The sequence below is a fragment of the Schistocerca serialis genome, chromosome 8 (assembly GCF_023864345.2).
Source record: "Schistocerca serialis cubense isolate TAMUIC-IGC-003099 chromosome 8, iqSchSeri2.2, whole genome shotgun sequence".
NCBI lineage: Eukaryota > Metazoa > Arthropoda > Insecta > Orthoptera > Acrididae > Schistocerca > Schistocerca serialis.
In genome coordinates, this window is record NC_064645.1 from 455,971,065 (window position 1) to 455,997,657 (window position 26,593).

Sequence of the window (26,593 nt, forward strand, 5' to 3'; positions counted from 1 at the left end):
TGAAATGTAACGTCCACTGTTCAAAGTGCCGTCAATGTAAACAAGAGATGACCGAGACGTGTAACTAATGGCACCCCATACCATCACGGCGGGTGATACGCCAGTATGGTGATGACGAATACATGCTTCCAAAGTGCGTTCACCGTGATGTCGCAAAACACGGATGCGACCATCATGATGCTGTAAACAGAACCTGGATTAATCCGAAGAAATGACGTTTTGCCATTCGTGCACCCAGGTTCATCATTGAGTACACCATCGCAGGTGCTCCATTCTGTGATGCAACGTCAAGGGTAACCGCAGCCATAGCCTCTGAGCTGATAGTCCATGTTACTGCGAACGTCGTCGAACTGTTCGTGCAGATGGTTGTTGTCTTGCAAACGTCCCCATCTGTTGACTCAGGGATCGAGATGTGGCTGAACGATCTGTTACAGCCATGCGAATAAGATGCCTATCATCTAGACTGCTAGTGATACGAGGCCATTGGGATCCAGCACAGCATTCCGTATTACCCTCCTGAACCCACCGATTCCATTCTGCTAACAGTCATTGGATCTCAACCAACGAGAGCAGCACTGTCACAATACCACAAACCACAATCGCTATAGGCTACAATCTGACCTTTATCTAAGTCGGAAACGTGATGGTACACATTTCTCCTCCTTACACGAGGCATCACAACAACATTTCACCAGGCAACGCCAGTCAACTGCTGTTTGTGTATGAGAAATCGGTTGGAAACATTCCTCATGTCAGCACGTTGTAGGTGTCGCCACTGGCGCCAACCTTGTGTGAATGTTCTGAAAAGCTAATCATTTGCATATCACATCTTCTTCCTGTTGGTTAAATTTCGCATCTGTAGCATGTCATCTTTGTGGTGTAGCAATTTTAATGGCCAGTAGTGTAAGTTGATGCTGAAAAAAGTTATTTCTATTTTCTAAAGACAAATATAAATGAGATACTGCCAGAATCCTTCATTTTGTAGTAAAATGAACTTTTAAATTCATTGTGTTGTCGTTTTTCATAATTTTTCTCCAATATGTTTATCATCTACATGAGTTTATATTTTTACTACTCAAATCTAGGAAATCAGATCTCAATCATCTTTTGTCTGCTAAATTCTGCAATTGTAAAAGTTATGACATTCCTTTACCTTCAGATCAGCTACAAGTGCCCAAGAACTTATGAAATGTTTCTTGAGTGTGTCCATGACAGAAGAAGCAGACAGTGCACCTTCTCTCAAGGACCGACCTGAGCCTCAGCACGACTGGTCATCTAGGACACCCCAGAGAACAATGCAGTGTAACGGCTTTTGCGTCAGCTGAGAGAGCACCACTGCTTCCTTAATGGGATGATATTTGACCTATTGCATGACCACATTAATCAGGCATTAGAAAGAGGAACACACAAAAATAAAGATTACATAAAACAGGCAATTCAAAGTGTGAATGTTAAATATCAAACTGAAATCATATGATATAAAAGAAGAGTGACTACCTTAAGAGACAATCAGCTATTACTGGTCTGACAGACATGAACAGAAAAGTGTTAAGAGCTTCTTTCATTCTAAAAAATTCTCATTCGCAGGAGAAGATGAAAGAAAATATCAAGAAAATATCTACAGTAAAGAAAGGAAGGGAAAGATACTAAATCCTAGAGAGAGAAAAGCTGTTGAGAGGCTCCACTATACTGAATGATCTGCAGGCAATAACTAGCTCAAAGAGAAGAATTAAATCATGGAGTGCCTAGAAGAGCATAAAAGAAAGTGCAGCTGTTTTGCTTTACAAGTTTTTGCGTTTGAAACCGAGTTATTTTCTTCACATAATATTTTGATAACTTCCCTAGTTGGCTTCCTTAGCTGTTAATACAGATTTTGTTGCCTGCTGTGTGGACTATTTGTTGTGCACTTAACTAGTGACTGTCTCCTGACAATGACAAAGAAAAAGTTTCTCAGGAACTTTAGATGAAACAAAAACCAATGCAAAACCATAAAATAATGTTATAAGTAAGGAAAACATATTAAGACAGTATCCTTTACCAAAAAGTCTTACTTTTGAGCAGCGGGAGGGGGGGAGGGAGAGAGAGAGAGAGAGAGAGAGAGAGAGAGAGAGAGAGAGAGAGAGAGAGGGGGGGGGGGGGTAGGGCGAGAGTTTCACCAGGGTTTAAGCAAACTGAGTGCAGGACCACACGTTTTACATACATTAAAGCCTGTTTTCTTTGTAATTAAATTATCTGCCATTCTAATCTCTAGTGCCTATTTTATTGCACAGCCCCTGATGGAAAATGTTGACAGTAACCTCTGAATTTCTTATATGATATAGCTACTGGTAATGAAGTTTATCTGAAACATGCTGCACAAATATTCAGTCAGATCTTTGAAGGATTTTGAAGTGGTACGAAAACTGGCCACTTGCATTAAATGTTAAAAAAATTAGAATTATGCACTTAAAAAAATAGAAAAATGTAGCATCCTGTGACCACAATACATTGATACTGGTTCCATACATTTTGTAATGATGTGGAACATGTCAGTTTAACATAAGATTTCATTACACACTATTATTATTACAGTTTCTACTTCATAGCTAAAAATTCATCTATTGAGTAGAAGGAGTTGTTATTCAGAAATTCTTTTAATTACTTTTAATGCTATGTGGAAATGAACAAAGCCAGATTTAACCCACAATAGTGAAGATCGTTCTTTTTTCTAGTTCATGAAAATATATACCGTCTATGCAACTAACTGAAGGCAGTTTGTTTATTGCCATACACATTTTGCAGAGTCCATTTGCAGAACCACTTAATTTTCTGAAAGACAGTATTTACAATTTCTTGATACCTCCCCAGTTAGAGGGCTCTGCTGATTTTAGCCAACTATCTATACTGTTAATTTCAGCCTTCTGCATTCTTTCACTTAAATATGAATTAAACCATTCTTGCACTGTCCCGTTCATGCCACAATACCTAAGTTTATCTAGATGAATGTCATGATCCACACAGTCAAAAGTCTTTGAGAGTTCACAAAATATTAAAATGGGTGATGTTCGGTTATTCAGAGCATATAACATTTGATCAGCAAAAGCATATACTGCATTTTCTGTTGAAAAGCCTTTCTGAAAACCAAACTGACATTTTTCAATACTTCATTTTTACAAATATGTGAAGCTACTCTTGAATACATTACTTTTCAAGAATTTTGGATAAAGCTGTCAGAAGTGAGACTGGGCAGTAGTTGTTAGCATCAGACCTATCCCATTTGTTATGCAATGATTTAACAATAGTATATTTTAGTCTTATCTGAAATAATGTCCTGTTTCTGTGAGTTACTACATTATGTGGCTGAGAATCCTACTTATTTGTTGGGAACAAGCTTTTAGTACTCTGCTGGAAATACCATCAATTCCATGTGAGCTTTTACTTTTGATGAATTCATTATTTTCCTAATTTCATTAGGAGAAGAGAATTACAACAGGAATCAGTCAATTACTACAAATACCCGGGTGTAACAATTTATGGGGACATGAAATAGAAAAATCAGACAGAATGGCAAGGAAATTCCTGGCAGAATGTAAATAAATTAGGGGTAGAGGAGACAACTCACCAGATAGGGGAAGTGTTGACAGGCACACAGGCACACAAAAAGAAATTAAAACCTTGCTAGCTTGTGTGTGTGTGTGTGTGTGTGTGTGTGTGTGTGTGTGTGTGTGTGGTGCGCACGCGAGCTACTACATTGTGCCAGGAGCACACAATGTCTGCAGTTCTATGTGCAGTTTGGTAGGCTGGGGTGAGGGGTTCTGCTGTATTGTGTGAGCAGAAGGAGAAAAAGAGATTGGAAGGGATGGCTGACAGCTTGAATGGAAGCATCAAGTGTACAGGACAGGGATGTGATACACAGGCACCGGAGACAATGATTTTGTGTGACGCACAGTAAAATGGAGGAGTGGATTTGGAGGGGGTGCAGAACAGCATTTCATGTGGGAATGACCACCAACCAGCTGTCCATCAGAATGAAAGGCCACGTCCAAACTGCAGCAAAGAGTGGAGTTACCACCCGGTTACAGAGCACAACATGTTCAGTTCAACCGCTGCTTCATACCCCATGCCATGTGTATCTGTTCCCCATCAACAGGTTTTCTGAACTTTGTAGATGGGAGTTACCCTTGTAACTCTCCTTTTCCTACAGTAATCCTCATGGTCTCAACCCCAGCTAAGACACAGCACCCTGTACCCTCCAGTCCCTGCTTCCTCTATCCAGCACCCATCACAATCCACTCCTCCACGGCATCATTGTCACAGTGACATATTAACTCACTGGCTCCAGTGCTTGTCTACTGCATCCCTATTTGGTACATGTACTACCTCTCCCTCACCCCTCTTTACTTACTGAACTCCAGAGAGAGAGAGAGAGAGAGAGAGAGAGAGAGAGAGAGAGAGAGAGAGAGAGAAGAGAAGATATTCACATGTATGTGAACTCCTAGCTCAAGAACTCATCCACAAGCTAGTAAAGTTCTCTCCAACACATCTGGTGCTCTAGCAATCCCTCTGGGATAAACCTCCACTAACCCGTTCCCACGGCCTCACCTCACCTTTTCCCTTCTCTATCCTGTCCACATCACTCCTCCTCTGTTCAAAATCATGTAGTGTCTCTCCCCCCCCCCCCCCCCCCTCTCTCTCCTCCATCCCCCATCCCCCCCCCCCTCCCCCTCGATTCAACTCCTCTCCCCTCCCTTTCTCTCTTCATCTTCATCTTCACCTTTCTCTTCTCTTCTTTTTTCCTCATTCCCCTCAGTTCTCCCCTCTCCCTCTTCCTATATCTCCATACTTTTTTTCATCTTGTTATGGTGACACAAAGCCATCTGTTCAAAGACCTGCCTCTTTCCCACTACCGCCTCTCTAACTCCTTCCCTCCCCCCATCAGCACAGGCAACTGCTTTCAATAATCCAGTGTCAGTGATTAGTCTTCCTGTGGTCATGAGCATGTGCATTTGGGTATCAATGTTTTTGTGTCTGTGAATGGGTCTACTAATGTTAGAAAAAGAGCTAGTTCTTGAAACCTAGTGTGAATGCTATTTTCCGTTACATGTTTCAGTGCTCCACACATCAGTCCACAATGGGTGAACGGTTGCCTTCCCCTGATTTTACATATTGTTCTGTCCAGGAATTCTCATTATTCTTTTACATCTTTGTAAAACTGTTCTTATAGTCTGTCCAACATATAATGTGCCACTTTTTTCCTTTTTTCTTTTTTGATTCATCCTAAATTTCTGAGACATTATTTTACTGTTTGATGGTGTATGCAAACAATAACTAGGACGGCAAGCAGCACGTCCACATCACAGTTTGGTTGGAGTTGAAACAATGAGCAACAAAATGTGCAGTTGCAACTGAGGAAGACACCTGTAATGTCAAAAAATTGTAACAATGTTGCTGTAGAATGGATTTCAGAAAGATAATTTGTGCATCTTGTGGATACTGTAACAAAAATGTTTCTTCCATTATACTTTAGTTAGCTTATCAAATTTGTACAAAATTTGTATATGTTTGCTAGCCCTATGTTCAACGCATATTGAACATGCCGTCTTACATTACACACCTCTTTAAATGGGAACATGGCTTTTTCAAGCATATCTTCAGCATCTTCGTCTGATATTTGTTGATCCCATTTAACTTTAGATGGTGTCAGTTGCTGCTCTGTAACATAAGAATATGGCAATTAATTGCAAATCACACTGAACTTCAGAGAATAACCATAATTAAGAAATACAGAATCTTTTTAAAACTAATGAAAACATTGAGCTGTATTGTCTTCTCAGTTATTGGAATGACATTCCTGTTTACATGCCAAAACTATGAAAATAAAAGTTCACTAAAAACCTTCTGGGTATGCTGCCGCATCATCACATACAATACTAAAATAACTGATGTTTCAAATTTGCAACAGCAGCCTTTCTTAGAACATAGACGGTTTATGCTGCAATTCTGCCAGTCTCATAAGACCACCAATTTACATTTTCTAAGTTTCTACTGGCCTTAAAATATCATTGGTTTTAGTGAAAAGGAGTTAGAGGAAGGTATGGGAACCTGTTCTTGTTGATAATTAGTAGCTTATTGTGAACTGGCAACAAGCTTGTGCAGGCTGTGCTTTCCTACTGGTAGTCACAGAAATTTGATGATCTGATGACAGTTCTGTGTGGTCAGTTTATGTAAAGCAGTCATCATAATCTCCAGTGAGGCCTCTGTGCAATGACCACATGTGGCCCAAGGTACTGGCAGGATGCAGATAGGGGAAATTAAACAGAGCAGCGGCTGGTAACACACTTACTTAACGTCAAGGGCATTGGCAAAAGTGTGGCCAACATGCGTCATGAGGAGGCATTGGACCAATTTTCCAGAGCTGCCACAAAATCCAGGATTTGGTAGGATCTGCTAATGATGCTGTAAAATCTTTTCCACACTGCAGGTGCATACAAGGTATACTGTGTATGCAGTGTGAGCTAGGTGGGGGAAACTACTACATCTTTCAGCACCCACATGGAAGTGCACTAATGGTAAATTTGATTAGGGCAGTGCAATAGACTGGTTCTGGCAGAACACCATCTCTCTAGTAAGTTCGAGGAAGCCCAAGTGCTTGTGAGACAGCTGTGGATGCTCACACACAACTTAAGTGGTACAATTCATGTCTTGAAGTAGCCTAACAATCTCAACACCTGATTGCCAGCAATTCCAGTATGATGAACCACAAATAGTCACTGTTCAATGTCCTCACCGGACACTGCCACAATTATCTCAAACTGTTGAGACAGAGCTGGCATAATATTCCTATGACTACACAGTCTCCAAAACCATGCTGCCTTTTTGGAGTAGGATCAGCAAGTTTCTTAATCCCTGTTTAGTTTCCTATACATCCCCTCCCTCTGTCCTGACTAACCAGTGGAATTTTGGAGCCAATAAAAATGAACATAATTGTTATTGGTACTTTTATGACAATGATAGAAAAAACAATACACTGAACTACCCACTGCCAGCAAAAATGCCCTGATGAGGATAACAACAAGACAACCAAAACATCAGTTATTTTAGTACTTTGTATTATGACACTGCAGCATAAACAGAAGGATTTTAATGAAATTGATACCAGGTACAGAAGCCTGCATATTTATAAAAAAGGAAATAACTGAAGGGTTGATTAAAGTGGGAAGTAATGGAAAGAAATGGTGGGCTGAGAAAAGCTCTTCTTGCTCCAGTGAAGCAGCCCCCCCAAGAAGTATGCTGTATGTTATGTGGCTATGAAAAAATACATAATCAGAACTAAGTATCACATTATTACTAATGTGTGCTCCAAATTTATATAACCAAGTACATGATTCTTGGTAATTTAATGCATATAGAGTGAGTGAGTGAGTGAGTTTGTGTGTGTGTGTGTGTGTGTGTGTGTGTGTGTGTGTGTGTGTGTGTGTGTGTGTCAGTGTTAGTACTGCATAAACTAAACATTGCATTTATTTCCAGTGTTACTCTGATTTGCACTCAATCCATTGTCTTTAAACCACGTACCGCAAATTCTTAGACTTGCTTTGCTTTGTTCCTTTAGGTCCTGTGTCATTTCCAGTTGTGATGAAAGTGTTATCAACAGCATCCAGAACAGATTTAAATGGCATGATACTAGGCAGATCATTAATATAAATTATGAACAATAAGGGTCCCAGCACAGAACTTACACACACTTATTGAAATATTTAGGATTCCGGAGTTTGTATCATTAAAGTGTATCTACTCTCTGAACCTCAAATGCTACTTTCTAAGTACTGTAAATTGTAAAATGATTCACAAATTTGCTGCACTGCCATTGCCAAACAGTACTATAATTATTACTTGTTTGTTGTCAATGCAGCAGATATAGACAAGAATTTCCCAGGTACAGGCTAACAGGATTACTATTCTCAAGTCATCACATACAAATTATTTAAAGGGGTTATTCATCTGCAGTGAATTAACGCCAATCACAATATAAGATATGAAGATTAATTCCTATAAAGGCTTATATTTGTACCCAGAATAAGAACATTGGTACACTCATTTAAGTAAACCATCCTAAAACAGTATCAGTAGTGTGGAACAGCACATGCAAGGTCAGGAATGAACATCTCATCATTACATTAGATTGTTGTAAGTTTAGTCCAACCCCTCGTCCAAGTTGTGGGAGATGGGCAACAGCATAAAGTAGGGGATTGCCTGTAGGAGTGAGGTACAGTGGGGACTCTGTCTCCCATGACCACTACGGTAGCTGTGAAGGACCTACAGGAATCCTGAAAAGTGATGGCTAACAGGGCTCTAGTGAAACTATGATAGGCTCAGCAAGCCAGTAGTGGTTATGATTTCTGCTTTAAAAAATAGAAGGAGCCTCGGAAAGGGTGGATTTAATCACCGACGAACTGGCTATAAACAAAGACTAAGATTTGGAACATTAAATATAAAAACATTGACTGGAAATGTGGAGGAGATGGTAGACATGATGGAAAGAAGGAAGGTAGGCCTATTGGGGTTAGCTGAAACGAGATAGAAAGGAGAAGGAAGGAGAGACCTGAGGAAAGGCTACTGACTGCACTGGAGTGGAAATGAGGAGGGAAGGAGAAATGGAGTCTGAGTAATAGTAAGAGATGGATTAAAAGAGGAAGTGAAGAGAATAAGTGACAGGATGATGATGACCAAAATTTCACTCAAGGGGACAACCATAGAGGTAATACAGGAGTATGCGCCGCAAGTGGGTTGCACTTCTGAGAAGAAGCAAGAGTTTGAAGAGGAAATGCAGAAGCAGATGGGAAGGAAGAATATGATAGTAATGGGGGATTTAAACACACACATTGGAAGAGGAAGACAAGGCTGCGAAAGTGTGCTTGGACCAGAGGGTTGCGGCTGCTGAAATAAGGAAGGTGAAAGACTACTGGAGATCTGTCAAATGAATGGCTTGCTGGTTGGGAACTCTTGGTTCAGGAAAAGAGAGAGCCACAAGATTACTTGGTACAGTCAAGACTTAAAAAGAAAGTCGATAGTTGACTACTTCCTGTACGATAGTGAGATGAATAGGAACATCATTGACATTAAGGTAATACCATCAGAGGCCTTGGATAGCGACCACAGTTTGCTGGTAATGAACCTGAGAGGGACTAAGGATAATAAAGGGACAGAAAACCAGGAAAAATGTATAAGGGTAAGGAAGTTGAAGGAGGAAGAAAGCAGGCTACAGAACCTACAAGTAGCAAAGGAAAGCATCCCAAAGTATGAGCAAAAATGGTTGAAGAGGAATGAGTAGCTTCACTGTAACATTAGTAAGTGCAGCGGAAGAAATATGCGGGAGGACAAGCAACAAAGAGAGATGGAAAGAAACACCCTGGTGGGATGATAGAACAATGGATATAGTACAGAAGAAGAATAAAGCCTTTAGGGTATGGTTCCAGAAGAGAACAGTAGAGACAAGAGAAGAGCATGAGGCAAGAAAGAAAGAAGAAAAAAGAGTGGTGGTGGAGGAAAGCAGAAAGTGGATGGAACATGGCACCAGAATGATGAGGAGGCTAGTGAAGGTTCAAAAAAGTTGTTATACTGGAATATTAAAAGTAAGAAGAAGAACGGTATGACAGATTACGCTCGAATGGTGAACAAAAGTGGACAAGATCAAGAGAATAAGGAGGAACTCAAGAATATGTGGAAGGAGTATTTTGAAGAACTCCTGAACCCGAATGGGGACCTGGATGAGGAGGAACAAGCTGAAGAGGAAAAGCAAATAGAAAAAGACCTTACATGGGGGGGAAGTGGAAGAGGCATTGGGCAAGATGAAGGGAGGGAAGTCACCAGGTCTGGATGAGTTAAGTGTAGAGGTGGTGAGAGCAGAAGGAGAGGTGCGGATACAATGGCTATATCGAGTAATGAAAATTGTGCGGAGACAGAAGATGATCCCAGAAGACTGGAAAAAGGGAATAATTGTCGCAATCTTTAAGAAGGGAAATAGAAAAGAGTGCAAGAACCACCAGGGGATAACACTGATGAGTCATTGTGCAAAGATTTTTGAGAGAATTTTGGAAGCACAAATTCGAGCAAAATTAGAAGGAAAAATGAGAGAAGAGCAACATGGCTTCAGAACAGGAAGGCCCACACTGGATCTAATTCTGGCTGTAAGACAACTGCGGGAACAGCACTATGAATATGGAATAGATCTACCAATGACCTTCCTGGACATTGAAAAAGCGTATGATAGTGTACGCACAAGCAAAGTGTTGAAAGCCCTGGAGAACAGAGGAGTAGCAAAACAGATTATTTGGATGATAAGGAAATGTATCATGGAAGCTGTGTTTAAGTGGGAGAAGAGAGATCGGCTTGGATTGAAAAGAAGAATGGCTTGAGGCAGGGAAGTGCACTTTCACCATTACTCTTGACTGTAGCGATGGATGATATAATGAGTACAGCAGCACAAGTAATTGGTGAAGAAAGATGAAAGCTATGGTGTTTTTAAATGATCTGATGATTCGGGGAATAAGGAGGAGGAAGTGCAAGAGCAGTTGGACATATGGGAATGAACATTACGAGAATATGGGATGAAATTTAGTAAAAGTAAGAGTGAGATTATTATCACAACAAGAAAGAAGGAGAGAGGAACAACTGGAATAACAATTGGTGGGGAATGATTGAGGAGAGTGGAGAGTTTCAAGTACCTAGGAAGCCTGATACAGGAAGATGGAAGAAATGACAGAGAAATAAATGAGCGGGGGAGAAAAGCAGAAGCATTACGGAAGAGTGTCAGAAGCCTGATATGGAGCAAGGATGTACCCCAAATCAGTAAAAAGGTTAGATACTGGTCATACTATGTCCTGATCCTGACATATGCATCAGAAACCAGGGTTATGAAAGGAAGAGAGAAAAGCAAAGTACAAGCCAGTGAGATGAAATTCTTGAGAAACAGTATTGGAGTGACAAAGATAGACAGGGTAAGAAATAAGAGGATCATAGAGTTAATGAAGGTGGAACCATTACAGGAGGAAACAGAGAAACCAAGGCTGAGATGGTATGGACACGTTAAGAGAATGGAGGAGAAGAGATACCCAGGAGGATACATGAGATGAAACTGGAAGGAAAGAGACCAAGAGGAAGATTGAGAGACAGATGGCTGAAAGGAGTAGAGGAATGCATCCAGAAGAAAGGAGAAAGGAGAAGACTGGACCAAGATGAAGACGGAGAGATGGTGATAAGACAGAAGACAATGGAGAGGCCTATGTTCCATACAGACCCGGCCAGAGGCTGGAAACTGTCCAATAAGATGATGATGATGTTGATGATGATGATGATGATGATGGTGATCTACATCTACATCTACATTTATACTCCGCAAGCCACCCAATGGTGTGTGGCGGAGGGCACTTTACGTGCCACTGTCATTACCTTCCCTTCGTGGGAAGAACGACTGCCGGAAAGCCTCTGTGCACACTCGAATCTCTCTAATTTTACATTCGTGATCTCCTCGGGAGGTATAAGTAGGGGGAAGCAATATATTCGATACCTCATACAGAAACGCACCCTCTTGAAACCTGGACAGCAAGCTACACCACGATGCAGAGTGCCTCTCTTGCAGAGTCTGCCACTTGAGTTTGCTAAACATCTCCGTAACGCTGTCACACTTACCAAATAACCCTGTGACAAAACACGCCACTCTTCTTTGGATCTTCTCTATCTCCTCAGTCATCCCGACCTGGTACGGATCCCGCACTGAGGAGCAATACTTAAGTATAGGTCAAACGAGTGTTTTGTAAGCCACCTCATTTGTTGATGGACTACATTTTCTAAGGACTCTCCCAATGAATCTCAACCTGGCACCCGCCTTACCAACAATTAATTTCATATGATCATTCCACTTCAAATCATTCCGCATGCATACTCCCAGATATTTTACAGAAGTAACTGCTAATAGTGTTTGTTCTGCTATCATATAATCATACAATAAAGGATCCTTCTTTATATGTATTCACAATACATTACATTTGTCCATGTTAAGGGTCAGTTGCCACTCCCTGCACCAAGTGCCTATCCGCTGCAGATCTTCCTGCATTTCGCTGCAATTTTCTAATGCTGCAACTTCTCTGTATACTACAGCATCATCCGCGAAAAGCCGCATGGAACTTCCGACACTATCTACTAGGTCATTTATATATGTTGTGAAAAGCAATGGTCCCATAACACTCCCCTGTGGCATGCCAGAGGTTACTTTAACGTCTGTTGATGTCTCTCCATTGAGAACAACATGCTTTGTACTGTTTGCTAAAAACTCTTCAATCCAGCCACACAGCTGGTCTGATATTCCGTAGGCTCTTACTTTGTTTATCAGGTGACAGTGCAGAACTGTATCGAACGCCTTCCGGAAGTCAAGGAAAATGGCATCTACCTGGGAGCCTGTATATAATATTTTCTGGGTCTCATGAACAAATAAAGCAAGTTGGGTCTCACACGATCGCTGTTTCCGGAATCCTTGTTGATTCCTACATAGTAGATTCTGGGTTTCCAGAAATGACATGTTACGCGAGCAAAAAACATGTTCTAAAATTCTACAACAGATTGATGTCAGAGATATAGGTCTATAGTTTTGCGCATCTGCTCGACGACCCTTCTTGAAGATGGGACTACCTGTGCTCTTTTCCAATCATTTGGACCCTTCCATTCCTCTAGAGGCTTGCGGTACATGGCTGTTAGAAGGGGGGGGGGGGGGGGGAGAGGGGGGAAGGAGGGCGGGCAAGTTCTTTCGCGTACTCTGTGTAGAAACGAACTGGTATCCTGTCAGGTGTAATGGACTTTCCTCTGTTGAGTGATTTCAGTTGCTTTTCTATTCCTTGGACACTTATTTTGATGTCAGTCATTTTTTCATTTGTGCGAGGATTTAGAGAAGGAACTGCAGTGCTGTCTTCCTCTGTGAAACAGCTTTGGAAAAAGCTGTTTAGTATTTCAGCTTTATGCATGTCATCCTCTGTTTCCTCTGTGTCATCCTGATGATGATGATGTGATCAAAATGTAACAGGAATTTTTGTTTTACGTAAAGTATCTACTTCTTCATCAACAACTTTGTCCTTTTCAAGGTAACCACCCTTGTGCCAGTGCTCTTTCCAATCTTAGAAGCACTTCAGGAACTCAGTTTTCGTTACGGTGTTTGTCTACTTCAGCGATTCTGTTTTTATCTCATCAATGGTGCAAAATGACGTCCTTTCGTGGTTCTCTTCAGCCTCAGGAATACAAAGAAGTTGCAGGGGGACATGTCCGGTGCATTTTTTTCCAAAAAATCATGAAGAAGCATTGAGGTGTGAGCGGGAGCATGATCCAACTCCTACAAGTGGTTTTGCCCCAGTTCTGGCCATTTTCTTCACACTAATTCACATAAACGGTGCATATCTTCCAGGTAGTACTCCTTGCTGACCATACAACTGTAAGGCAGGAACTCATGATGCACTATCCAATTCTAATTAAAGAAAACAGTGTGATTGAACTTGTCAATTTTTTTTTCAGTCTTGGCTCTTCAGGTAGTATCCATTGGGATGATTGGGCCTTGGTTTCAACTTCATACTCATATACTCACGTTTTACCACCTGTTATAACATCCTTTAGAAGTTCTGGTTCACTGTCAACTTGATTCAGCTATTTCTGAGTCCTGTCTGCATGACGTCTTTTTTGGTCAACATTCAACCATTTCAAAACAAACTTTGCCGCTACCTGTTTCATGCCCAAAAGATTGAAAAAATTGCTTGGCATGAGTCAGAAGATATACGAACATCACCAACAACCTGTCTGATAGTGACCCAGAATTTTCCAAAACCGTTTTTTTACTTCTTTCACATTGTCATCACTAATTGATGTGCTGGAGTATCCAGAGTGGTCATCATTTTCAATGACTTCTCGACCCTGTTTGAAATGTTTATACTACTTGCAAACTTTTATCTTACTCATAGCAGATTCGCCAAAAGCCACAGTCAACATTTTGAAAGTGGTGCTATTCTTTATTCCATTTTTCAAGCAAAATTTAATGCAAATTCTTTGATCCCTTTATTTTATAAGTAAAAATTAACCAAGCACTCAAAAACACATACAGCTATTTCAACTGTTGACAATAAACTGAATATTCTAACATCTGCAACTTCACAAACATAATCAGGAGCATGTGTACCGGCAAGATATATACAAAAAAAGTAAGTTTTGAAAACTGAATGTATAAATCCCACAAAATTAAAAGAATCCCCATTACTTTTTGATCACACCTCATACTGGTACTTATCTTTTGTAAAGTAAAAATCATGTTGAATGCTCTACAGGTTTAGAAGTTATTAAATTTTCTGGATTTTCATGGTCTGATAATTAAAAACAGTAATTCCAAAGAACTGACAAATTGAGCCAAACTGCTTTTATCTGTGCCAAAACAGACAGACAAATAAATTAATTGGATAGATAAAAAATCTACTCACCAAGTGGTGGCAGAACACACTCATAAAAGAACTTTATAATTATGCTAGCTTTCACAGCCAGTGGCTCCTTCTTCATGCAGAAAGGTTGAAGGGGAAGGAAGAGGGATGAAGGAAGAGAACTGGAAAGATCTAGGGAAATGGGTAGATTTTGGAAAAGTCACCCAGAATCGCATGTCAGAAGAAACTTACCAGACGGGATGGGAAGGAAAGACTAATTGTTGGGGACTGCATCGGACGAGATTTGGAAACCTGAGAGCTTAAGGGTGGAAGACAAGGTAATTGTAAGACAGAAATTACTGCTTAATTTCTTCTGTCTCAGCATTTATTCACAGTAACTACTCTCTTCTTCACTCTGTTTAGTTTTCTACATATTTCATTGTCTTGCCATCATTTTTCACCCCCCCCCCCCCCCCCCCTTTCCACTTCTCTTACTAACGATGCACTTAGCTTTTCATTCTTATTAACTCATGCACAATGTTTAAGCAGTAATTTCTGTCTTGAATATTACCCTGTCTTCCACCTTTAAGCTCTCAGGTTTTCAAATCTTGTCCAATGCTGTCCCCAACAGTCTGTCTTTCCTTCTCATCCCGTCTGGTAAGTTTCTCCTGACATGCGGTTCTGGGTGACTTTTCCGAAATCTACCCCTTTTCCTAGACCTCTCCAGTCCTTTTCCTTCACCCCACCTCCCCACCTTCTTCCCCTTCAAACCTTCTGCAAATGACTACCTAGCATAGTCTTTATAGCTTGATGATGTAATTTATATTGTGATATGATGACAGTGTCTAATTCATGGTTTTATCATGCAACAATAATGATTTTGTATATCATCTAACATAAAACTCTGTATACTTTTATGATACTGATGATTGTCATTCAAACAAAACTGGTTATGCAAATAAAGAATTTTACCAGCAGCTCAAGGTGGTAAAATGATATTTTTCAAATATACAGGGTGTTACAAAAAGGTACAACCAAACTTTCAGGAAACATTCCTCACACACAAAGAAAGAAAATATGTTATGTGGACATGTGTCCAGAAACGCTTACTTTCCATGTTAGAGCTCATTTTATTACTTCTCTTCTACTCACCTTAATCATGGAATGGAAACACACAGCAACAGAACGGACCGGTGTGACTTCAAACACTTTGTTACAGGAAATGTTCAAAATGTCCTCCGTTAGCGAGGATACATGCATCCACCATCCGTCGCATGGAATCCCTGATGCGCTGATGCAGCCCTGGAGAATGACATATTGTATCACAGCCATCCACAATACGAGCACGAAGAGTCTCTACATTTGGTACCGGGGTTGCGTAGACAAGAGCTTTCAAATGCCCCCTGTGGTGTCACCGCCAGACACCACACTTGCTAGGTGGTAGCCTTTAAATCGGCCGCGGTCCGTTAGTATACGTCGGACCCACGTGTCGCCACTATCAGTGATTGCAGACCGAGCGCCGCCACACGGCAGGTCTAGAGAGACTTCCTAGCACCCACCCCAGTTGTACAACCAACTTTGCTAGCGATGGTTCACTGACAAAATATGCTCTCATTTGCCGAGACGATAGTTAGCATAGCCTTCAGCTACGTCATTTGCTACGACCTAGCAAGGCGCCATTATCAGTTGCTATTGATCTTGTGATGCATGTACCGTCAGACCGATGTTCACCTTTTATGGATTAAAGTTAAGTATTCCACCAGCTATGTCCGTTTTTTCTAAATTCTAATTTCCTTGACCTGTTCCAGACCTCACGCCAGCCTGCGTGAGCTAAAACGCGTGCCTTTCGGCTTCCTCTTGTATGCTGGTGTTGGCTCTCCTGCCAACCCACAACAGAATGTTTCCTGAAAGTTTGGCCGTACCTTTTTGTAACACCCTGTAGATGAGCTGTGGGATTCCACCTCCTGAAAATATATTGAGATTCAGTTGTGTTTGTATCAAATATGTGGGTCTCCAGCTGTTTATATTTCAATGATTGATAAGTACCTTCTCACCCACCCCACCATACCTCTACATGAACATAATTAATATTGATAATTCAGTTATAAGTATTAACTGAGTACATAAAAATTGCCTACCAGAATATGAAATGGGACCACCCTATTATATTTTTTCTAGAAGCATATATACTGGTGCTGCTCTCTGTAATATTTCTTGTCTGTGCAAATTTCTCTCTACATTGTGCACTTCAAGACAGTATTGCATAATATGACACAGCATGAGCAACAGAACCAACACTTGCTGTAGTGAGCATTGTGAAGGAAGGTGCCTCTACATGGAGAAAGTGTAGTACCATACTGTGAAGAGAATGAGCTCTGCTTATACACATGTCAGTAGAGAGGAAGCAGACACCTTTTGTATCACCAAACTGTTATAACGTCAAGTTTAACACATATATTTCAGAACGACACAACACATATAAGTCACACAGTAAGTTGACAAGCAAGACATGTGTACACATTAGCATTCGAATGAGCACTGAGTCCCAGTCTAGCAGCTGCTGCTTGGCTGGCCGCTTAGGTGGCGCAGCTGCTGCTTGGCTGGCCGCTTAGGTGGCGCAGCTGCTGCTTGGCTGGCCGCTTAGGTGGCGCAGCTGCTGCATGGCTGGCAGACAGCGCCGCACGTAGAGGACGCGCGTAATTGCGCGGCGATGCTTTGAATGATCGGCGAGTCACAACACTTTTCCCCCCTTTGAAATTGTTGCACTGGTCTTGATGGAGGTGTCCTGGAGATGGCTGACATCCATAGGCGTTGTTTGACTCACCGTAAAGTCTCGAGGAGGGGGCTTCCCGTACAGACGGAAGTGTCCCCGATGATAACGGGTCGAGATGACAGGAGACGTGGGGGTCGAATCTGCTGGGGCCCCCTTGCACCAATCTGCCCGTTGCGGCAAGTCCAGTTGATATGACAGGAGACATGGGCAATGTGTCAGTGTCCGTTGGAGGAGGAGGCGAGTAGATTTCCTCTGACAGAGGATGGTCATCCCGTTCCTGCATGGGCACGTCTCCTGGTGGCGTCCGTTCTTGTGCTGGCATCGCGATGACGGTGAGTTGGCTGCGTTGTGAGTATTGAGAGATGCCAAGATCCCAAGCGTCAGGTAGAGCCAAAGGTGGTGTAGCGGCATTCGGAACAGGCGTTGCTGGTACACGAGGCCGAAGCTGGTCTGAATGACGCACTGCAACACCCGTGTCCGTCTGGATTTCATACAGGCATCTGCCACGGTGTCTTAAGATGCAGCCCGGGCTCCATTTTGTCCACCTGCCATATCCCCATACCCAGACGAGGTCGTCAGCGGTGAACCGGCCAAGTGAAGGCACCCGCGGCCATGAGGTGGAAGGCCGCAAAAGATGAAGTAGCGTGCGGGACTGTCGGCCATGTAAGAGCTCAGCCGGGCTGTGGTCGCCCACGGGGGTGAAACGGTAAGACGCCAGAAATTGGAGAAGCGCATCATCAGCAGCAGAAGAAGTCAGAAGTTTCCGCATCTGAGCCTTAAATGTGCGGACCAGTTGTTCAGCCTCACCGTTTGATTGTGGATGGAACGGCGGGTCCGTGACATGCATAACGCCATGACGAGCACAAAAATCCACAAATTCGGAAGAGGCAAATTGCGGACCATTATCAGTAACAAGAGTAAAGGGGAGGCCTTCCAAAGAAAAAATGCGGGCGAGAGCACTGGTGGTTGCCGCGGTGGTAGGCGATGTGCAACGGACAATGACAGGAAAGTTAGAGTCAAAAGTCAGCATGAATGCGCTCCCAGGGCTTCTCAGGCGAAGGCCACGGTGACAAAGATGACTTCAGGGCAGCGGCCTGTGACACACAAGGGCCGCAGGCAGCGACCATGTGTGCTATTTCAGAGTCGATGCCAAGCCAGTACACATGACGGCGCACCAGAGATTTTGTGCGAGACACACCCCAGTACCCTTCGTGAAGGAGGTGCAAGACCGAAGCACGCAAAGACGCAGGTACCACAACACGCGGCGAAGCATTGTCAGTGGAGAGGAGGATAACACCATCCCTAGCCGTGAGGCGGTAGCGCAAAGCGTAGTAGTTCTGCAACGGATCAGAAGTCTTAGCGGACGGGCGATCTGGCCAACCCTTCTGAATACAGCGTAAAACCCAGGAGAGGGTAGGGTCAGAACCCGTAGCAGCCGCCAGCCTGTCCCCAGTGATGGGGAACTCGTCCACAACCCGCTGCTCGGCAACATCTAGGTGGAAACACAAAAGTTCGTCCCTGTCGAATGCCTGATCAGGACCCATGGGAAGGCGAGACACAGCATCAGCATTTGCATGTTGAGCTGTTGGCCAGAAATGAATCTCATAATTGAAACGAGACAAGTAAAGAGCCCAACACTGGAGGCAGTGTGCAGCCTTGTCGGGAAGTGACGTTGATTGATGAAACAAGGGAACAAGTGGTTTGTGATCCGTAACAAGATGAAATTTTGAGCCATAGAGAAAAACACCAAACTTATGAAGAGCATAAATAATGGCCAAAGCTTCTTTTTCAATTTGAGAATACTTTTGTTGGGCATCCATGAGCGTTTTGGAGGCATAAGCAATGGGTTGTTCCGAACCGTCAGAAAAACGGTGCGCAAGGACCGTCAGAAAAACGGTGCGCAACGACTGCACCGACCCCGTATTGAGAGGCGTCTGTGGCAAGAACAAGATGTTGGCCAGGTCAATAAGTAGCCAGGCACGGGGCCTGTTTCAGCATAGTCTTCAATTTCTGGAAATCCGCTTCGCATGACGCGGACCAGTGAAAAGGCACATTTTTATGCAACAGGCGATGCAACAGCTGAGCCATCGAATCCACAGACGGTAAAAACTTGTGATAGTATGCTATTTTCCCCAAGAAGGCCTGCAGTTCCTTAACAGATGTAAGGCGAGGAAGGGCATCGATCGCAGCAACAGTTTGCTGAAGCGGACGAATACCATCCGGAGAGTTGAAACCCCAAGTACGTGATAGATGTCTGAAAAAATTGTGATTTCTGAAGATTACACTTAAGACCGGCAGTCTGTAAGATATGAAAAAGTGTGTGGAGATTTCGAAGATGTTCTTCAGTGGTGGAGCCAGTGACAACAATTTCGTCCATGTAATTGATACACCCAGGGACAGGGAGCAATAATTGTTCCAAGAATTGCTGAAAGAGAGCAGGGGTGTTAGCAACCCCGAATGGCAAGCGTTGGTATAGATAGAGGCTGAAAGGCATGTTAAGAACCAGAAACTGCCAGGAAGCAGCGTCGAGAGGAAGTTGATGATAAGCTTTTGACAGGTCACTTTTAGAAAAATACTGGCCTCCACCAAGTTTAGTGAACAGTTCTTCAGGACGGGGCATAGGGTAAGTGTCGATGAAGCATTGAGCATTTACAGTGGCTTTGAAATCGCCACAGAGACGAATATCACCATTTGGCTTAGCAACAACAACGACAGGAGAGGACCACTCACTGGAAGTGACAGGAAGCAAGACCCCTGAAGTAGTGAGACGATCCAACTCCCGTTTTACCCGATCACGAAGGGCCACAGGAATGGGCCGAGCCCGAAAAAACTTAGGCCGGGCAGTGGGTTTGTGTGTGATATGAGCTTCAAAGTCGTTTGCACGGCCTAACCCAGGAGAAAAAAGGGACAAAAAGGTCGTCGACAAGGAATCCAGTTGAGCATAAGGAATAGCATAAGAGACAATATTGACAGAGTCATCTATGGAGAATCCAAAAACACGAAAGGCATCGAAACCAAAAAGATTTTCTGCGTTGCTCTGGTCGACCACAAATATGGGAACAGTGCGAACGACGGATTTGTAAGATACCTCAGCATTAAACTGTCCCAAGAGAGAAATCTTCTGTTTATTGTACATCCGTAATTGCCGAGTGACAGGGGACAGGAGTGGAGAACCCAACTGAAGATACGTCGGAGAATTAATTATAGTGGCAGCAGAACTGGTATCCACTTGCATGCAAACATCTTGACCAAGGATTTGGACAGTGAGGAACAACTTCCCTGAAAGGGAAGAAGTGCAATTGACAGACAACACAGAATCAGAATCAGCGTAATGTTCATGAACATCATGTGTGGCGTCGGATTTGCAAACGGAAGATACATGACCTTTCTTTTTGCAATTGTGACACACAGACCAACGTTGGGGACAATCCTCGCGTGAATGTTTCGTAAAACACCGCGGGCATGAAGGAAGTTGCTGGGGGTTTTGCTGCAGTTTCTTAGCGGGTTGTTTACGGCTAGGCCGAGGCTGCACGTGGGAGCGCACTGCGGCCACGTCGGCTGGCAGGGACGCACCGCACGCGTCGTCAACAGCGCACAGAGGTTGTATTTCCCCAACATCACCCCATGCCTCTATTTGCGCCCCAGTGGCGCGAGAAATTTCAAAAGACTGCGCAATGGAGAGAACTTCATCTAGAGTTGAATTTGCCGACTGAAGGGCACGTTGCCGAACTTCTTTGTCGGGCGCCGACCGGATAATAGCATCCCGTACCATGGAATCGGCAAAGGATTCTTTGTGAATGTCAGTAACAAATTGACACTTTCGACTGAGGCCATGAAGTTCAGCAGCCCAAGCGCGATAGGATTGATGTGGCTGTTTTTGACAATGATAAAAGGCAACACAAGAGGTTACCACATGCGTTTGCTTTCGAAAATAGACAGACAGAAGTGAGCACATTTCAGCAAAGGACAAAGACGCAGGGTCCTTCAAAGGAGCCAATTGCGACAACAACCGATACATTTGAGCTGAAATCCAGGAAAGGAACAGAGACTTACATGGTTGTTCGTCCGTGACATGAAATGCCAAGAAGTGCTGTCGAAGACGTTTTTCATTATCAGACCAGTCTTCTGCCGTCTCGTCGTAAGGAGGAAAAGGAGGTATAGCCAACGACGAGAAATGCCCCGCATTTGACGCTGCAATGAAATCGCGAATCGTCGCTGTTAGAAGCGTTTGCTGTTCAAGGAGATTTTGCAATAGTTGCTCGACAGTAGCCATGGAACCCTGTGGGTCAACGGTGAAAAGGAAAAGTTCAATTGTTATAATGTCAAGTTTAACACATATATTTCAGAATGACACAACACATATAAGTCGCAGAGTAAGTTGACAAGCAAGACATGTGTACACGTTAGCATTCGAATGAGCACTGAGTCCCAGTCTAGCGGCCACTGCTCGGGTGGCCGCTTAGGTGGCGCAGCTGCTGCATGGCTGGCAGACAGCGCCGCACATAGAGGACGTGCGTAATTGCGCGGCGGCGCTTTGAATGATCGGCGAGTCACAACACAAACGTTATTAAGTGTTGTTACTAATAACAACAAATCAAATTTCAGCACCCCTAAGTATGGCTGGACTGCAGCCTGGAGGGGAGCAGTTTTATTGTATTGTATTGTATTTTTTATTGGTCCTGTTGTCTACATAGCAGCTTATGCATAAGACATTGGACAAGTCAAGTTATAAATATACAGGCTGAAAGTCGTTTCAAGGCATACATATTTAAGGTTACAATAATACACTTTACACGTAAGTATTTATATAACACATTTCATAAATTTAAATATTCTTCAGTGGAGTAAAAGCAGTGATGCTATAAATATGATTTTAGAGATTTTCCAAATGTATTGACCTCAGTGATAGCTTTTATGTTTTCAGGAAGTTTGTTATAAAGCTTAACTCCCATGTAAAAAGTACCTTTTTGGCACAGTGCTGTTATCACCATATGGTGCTGTTCACAGCTGGGCATGGGGAAACTCAGTCCAATAACTGCTGGCAGTTATAAGTGGACGCACAGAAAAGTTCAAAACTGTTCTGCCTTCTGATGTGAGATGCACTGTAGTTCACTAATTAATAAAGCATTATTTTTGCATGATAAATATATAACTATGTCTACATACTTATCCTGATTCCAAAATTAGCTCAAGGATGATTCTTTTTAGATCTGTAGTCTTCAAGCCAATGTATGGTGTATGGTAGAGTATGTAGTGTACCAGAATAATGTTTCCACCCTCCCTGTTCCAATTGTAGATGGTATGCAGGTAGAAAGACTGTTGGTACACCATTGCATAAGCCTGAATTTATTAAATTTTTCCATTGTGGTCATTACACAGTATGGATGTTAGTGGACGATAGATGAAGCAATATGTTACTTGACTTTCAAATAACGGACTGAGTACCAGAAACAACTAACTGTGTAGTTGCAAGTGCTGAGTCACTGATAGGATCGCAAAGAAAACTGTCCAAAAACTTAGCAGTGCTTTAGTGTTCTTCAGACCTGGCTGACTACATTATACTGGCCATGTGGAGATCGATTTGGTGCAGACAGTGAGAGCTGCATGTGGTACACATTGACATGATGTAATCAACTGGGAGGGGGACATAGTACAGATGAGTAGGGAAACTGTGGGAAAGAGGGTTTGAGTGTAGAACTAATGAAGTGAGGGTTTGGGGCAAGGGGCCAAGGGTGGAGGTCAGTTAGGAACAGTGGCTAACACAGACTGGCAGAGACTGTGGATTAAATAATGTGTTGTAAGGACAGTCCCCATCTACATAGTTCAGAAAGTTGGTATTGAGGCCACTGATGTTGAGCACTTTTGCTCAGGAGCCTATCCTACCATTGGGTGGTCAACTCTGCTCTTGGCCACAGATTATCAGTAGCCATTCACTCTGGTGGGCAGCTGATTGGAGGTTATGCCCACATAAAAGGTTGCGCAAAAGTTATATTAACTGCTTTCATAAGTAGCTCTGTCTAGGACAGGATAGGATACACCTATAACAGGACTGGAATAGGGTGTGCTGGGTCGGTGGATAGGACAGGTATTGCACCTGGGCCTTCCACAGAGCTAAGACCCATATGGAAAGAGATTGAGAGAAGGTGTGACAAAGATGGGCCAGGATATTTTTTAGATTGTTTTGGGATGAATAACACAGACATGTGGGAAAGTCTTATCTGGCACGTGTTGTTGTGGCTGTGAAGTATTCATTCGTTTCATGGCATGTTTGTCTGGGTGAGCCATGCAGAATTGCAGGGAAGGGGGGGGGGGGGGGGAGGGAGGGGGAGAGAGAGAGAGAGAGAGAGAGAGAGAGAGAGAGAGAGAGAGAGAGAGAGGTGGGGGGTGGGGGGGGGTTGTTGTTGTGGAAAGGCATCTAGAGTGAATATTGCACAGTATTCAGGAGAGGGAAATTTAGTTGTGGGGGCTGAACATGTTAAGTTTTAGTGTGGATGTTATTTATATAGTCCATCAGTTGTGACAAAGAGGGCTTTATTGCACAGTTATGTGTATTCATTTAGTACTTTCTTCCCTTGGGCTGTTGACTTTTGGATTTGATACTTTTCTTCTATTGTTAATTTTTGGTATAGAATGTTTCTAGTTTTAAGAATTCTTAAGTCACTGCCAATGTGTGTTGGGTGGTGATTCTGTGTTGTCAGATTGATTATGAGCTATCGTTTTTCAGTGCTCTGACATGTTCTCCGTACTTGCTTCTGAAGTTCTGCCACGTTCAACCCACATGTACAGATTGACAGCGGTTGCAAGTTAGGCTGTGTCGTGTTTCTTTGTGTGTATGTTTTATGATTATGTATTGCCTGTTCTTGTGTTTTGCGGTTTATTTTATCTACTCTCTTTGCATTATATCCATTCTTCTGGCAATTTGACTTATTGTATTCAATTCTTACATGTAATCATGTTTGTTCTTCAGTCTGTGTGGTAAATACGTGAAGCTGGCTTCTTTGTGAGTCATGAGGCGATTGGATTGGTTATGAATAATGGTGCTGCTGATTGTGCGTTTCCTGTAAATTGTGAATTCATAGCTGTTGTTTCTCTTGCGTATGGTGAGATCTAGGAAATTAACTCTTTCATCCGTCTGTGTTTCAATGTTGAACTGTATTTGTGGGTGGATGGTGTTTATGTCCTCATGAAATTCTTTTATGTGAGGCTGTGATTCATCTATTAGCCAAATGATATCATCTACATACCTGTACTAATATACTATTCTGTATGATTTTGGTATTAGTATTTTGTTAAAAAATTGTTTATCTTTCTGATTGAGGAGAATGTCAGCTAGGTGGGCACTGATGGGGATCCCATATGCAGTCCATCTTGTTGATAGTAAAATTTGCTGTTAAATGTGAAGTAGTTTTGCTCTGTTATGACCCTGAGTATGGCTGATATTTCTTGTAAGATTGTTGTCGGGATGTTTCCTTGTAGTTGGTGGTTTTGTTTCTATGATGTTGTTGGTTTCTTCTATTGGAATGTGTGCATACATGGAAATTGTGTCAAATGAAATTAATGCTGCTGTGTTTGGTATGTTTTATGTTTTCATTTCTTTGGATGAATTCTAATTTTTTGTCAATGTATTCCTGTTCTGTAAAATTTGAGTGTCTTTCCTGTTTTTGTTTGTTAGGTTTCTGTAAATTGTTCCACATACCTGGCTGAATTTATTCAGCTTAATTTCAATATCTCTGCTGTAGCCATATGTCATTTCACATCCTAGTGCCCAAATGGCTCTGTGGGAGTGAGACCTAGGTGATTACCATGAAGCAAGGAAGCTGGATTCAGGCACAAGAAACGAAATTCCTTAGAGGAGTTGAAGGTTGTTAAGAAATCAAGATATTGGAGAAGAACGCAAAATTTGAGATTACAGAAGAAAATGGAACGAACATCTACAAAGAATGGAGAGTGAGAGACTTCCCTTAGAGGCAAGACATTATAACAGGGTGTATCCGCGAACAAGGAATAAAAATTCCTGGATTTTTCCCGGATATCCCAGTTAAAAATACATTTTCTCCCATGTGAAAAGGCCGGCCACTTTGGCCGAGCAGTTCTAGGCGCTTCAGTCCGGAACCACGCTGCTGCTACGGTCACAGGTTCAAATCCTGCCTGGGGATGGATGTGTGTGATGTCCTTAGGTTAGTTAGGTTTAAGTAATTCTAAGACTAGGGGACTGATGACCTCAGATAGTGCTTGGAGCCACTTGAGCTTTTGAACCAGGTGAAAATACACTTTTTCTGTGTTAAATGACAGTATACTTTCAGTCGGAACTGTAAAACTTATCAATCCTTTGAAGGAATATGGTTTTTATACAGCAGCATAGAATTTTGCGGCACTTTAGAAAACAAAACTCAGGGGGGAAAAACACGTTTTGGAAAGATCTTTGATGTGCAGCAACATGTACGCTGCATATTTTTGTATTCTGAATTCCACCAACAGGAAAAGTTAATGGTTTAAGTTAATATACATAGTGTTGCCACAAGAAAAGCAAAGCTTTCACATATAATATTTGCCTTGAAGATTAATAAGCTACAACAGAAGCTAAGCTTTCACATATAATGTTGATCTGTTTATCACATGTTACACTTTAAGATACATCACACAAATACGCCAGTAAATTTTTTAATACCGACATAAATCTCTGATCTTCTGGGCTCAAAAATCTTCTAAATGGCTCATCATCAAAGAGTTGATTTTTAAATGAGAGCAAATGCTCTGTTATTTAAGAAATTCATCGTACATTCTCGCACATAGTTCCTCTAGCATAAAAGTAAATTTTACTTAGAAAATAACGCTTTTTGAATCACAATTCGCAATATTTTCCTGCGACTTGTTAGAAATAGTTTCATTTCAGCAGTTGCCATAGAGCGCCAGATAAGAGGTTCTACCGCACTTGCGCAGCTACAGTGACGTAGGAAGCCTGTATGTTTGTGTGTGTAATATCTCTTGTTTGGTTCTTTATTATGACATAATGCCATACGTGCTAGAAGATGAAAACGTGCATTTGAAATGCAGGAACAGTTGAAACTAGCCAATAGTGTGGAATTAAACATTTCGTTTCAAATTAATTTACTGCCTCAGCAGGAAAGCTTAATAAAAGCCAAATTTCTTTAGCAAACCGACAAAAATGAAAAATCAAAATGTCGTGAACATTCCCACAACAAACTTACAAGAAATATCAGCCATACTCAGGGTATCACACTGCAAAACTACTTCACATTCAACAGCAAATTTTTCTCTCAATAAGATGGACTACCTATGGGATTCCCATCAGTGGCCTCCTAGCTGACATTCTCCTCAATCAGAAAGAAAAGCAAATCTCTGACAATATACTAATACCAAAACCACACCAGATGAATCACAG

The 26,593-nt window shown here is 42.2% G+C and overlaps 1 protein-coding gene across 1 annotated transcript in view; it reads right to left on the minus strand.

Annotated features, from left to right (window-relative positions):
- LOC126416436 (selenoprotein N-like) overlaps window positions 1-26,593 on the minus strand; it is a 159,087-nt gene that overhangs the window by 8,161 nt on the left and 124,333 nt on the right. Inside the window, exons 7-8 of the mRNA XM_050084158.1 lie at window positions 5,594-5,691; window positions 1,154-1,363 (exon numbers count right to left, since the gene is read on the minus strand). Coding sequence (XP_049940115.1) covers window positions 1,259-1,363; window positions 5,594-5,691 — 203 coding nt within the window. The 3' untranslated portion in view covers window positions 1,154-1,258. The remainder of the gene's footprint in view (window positions 1-1,153; window positions 1,364-5,593; window positions 5,692-26,593) is intronic.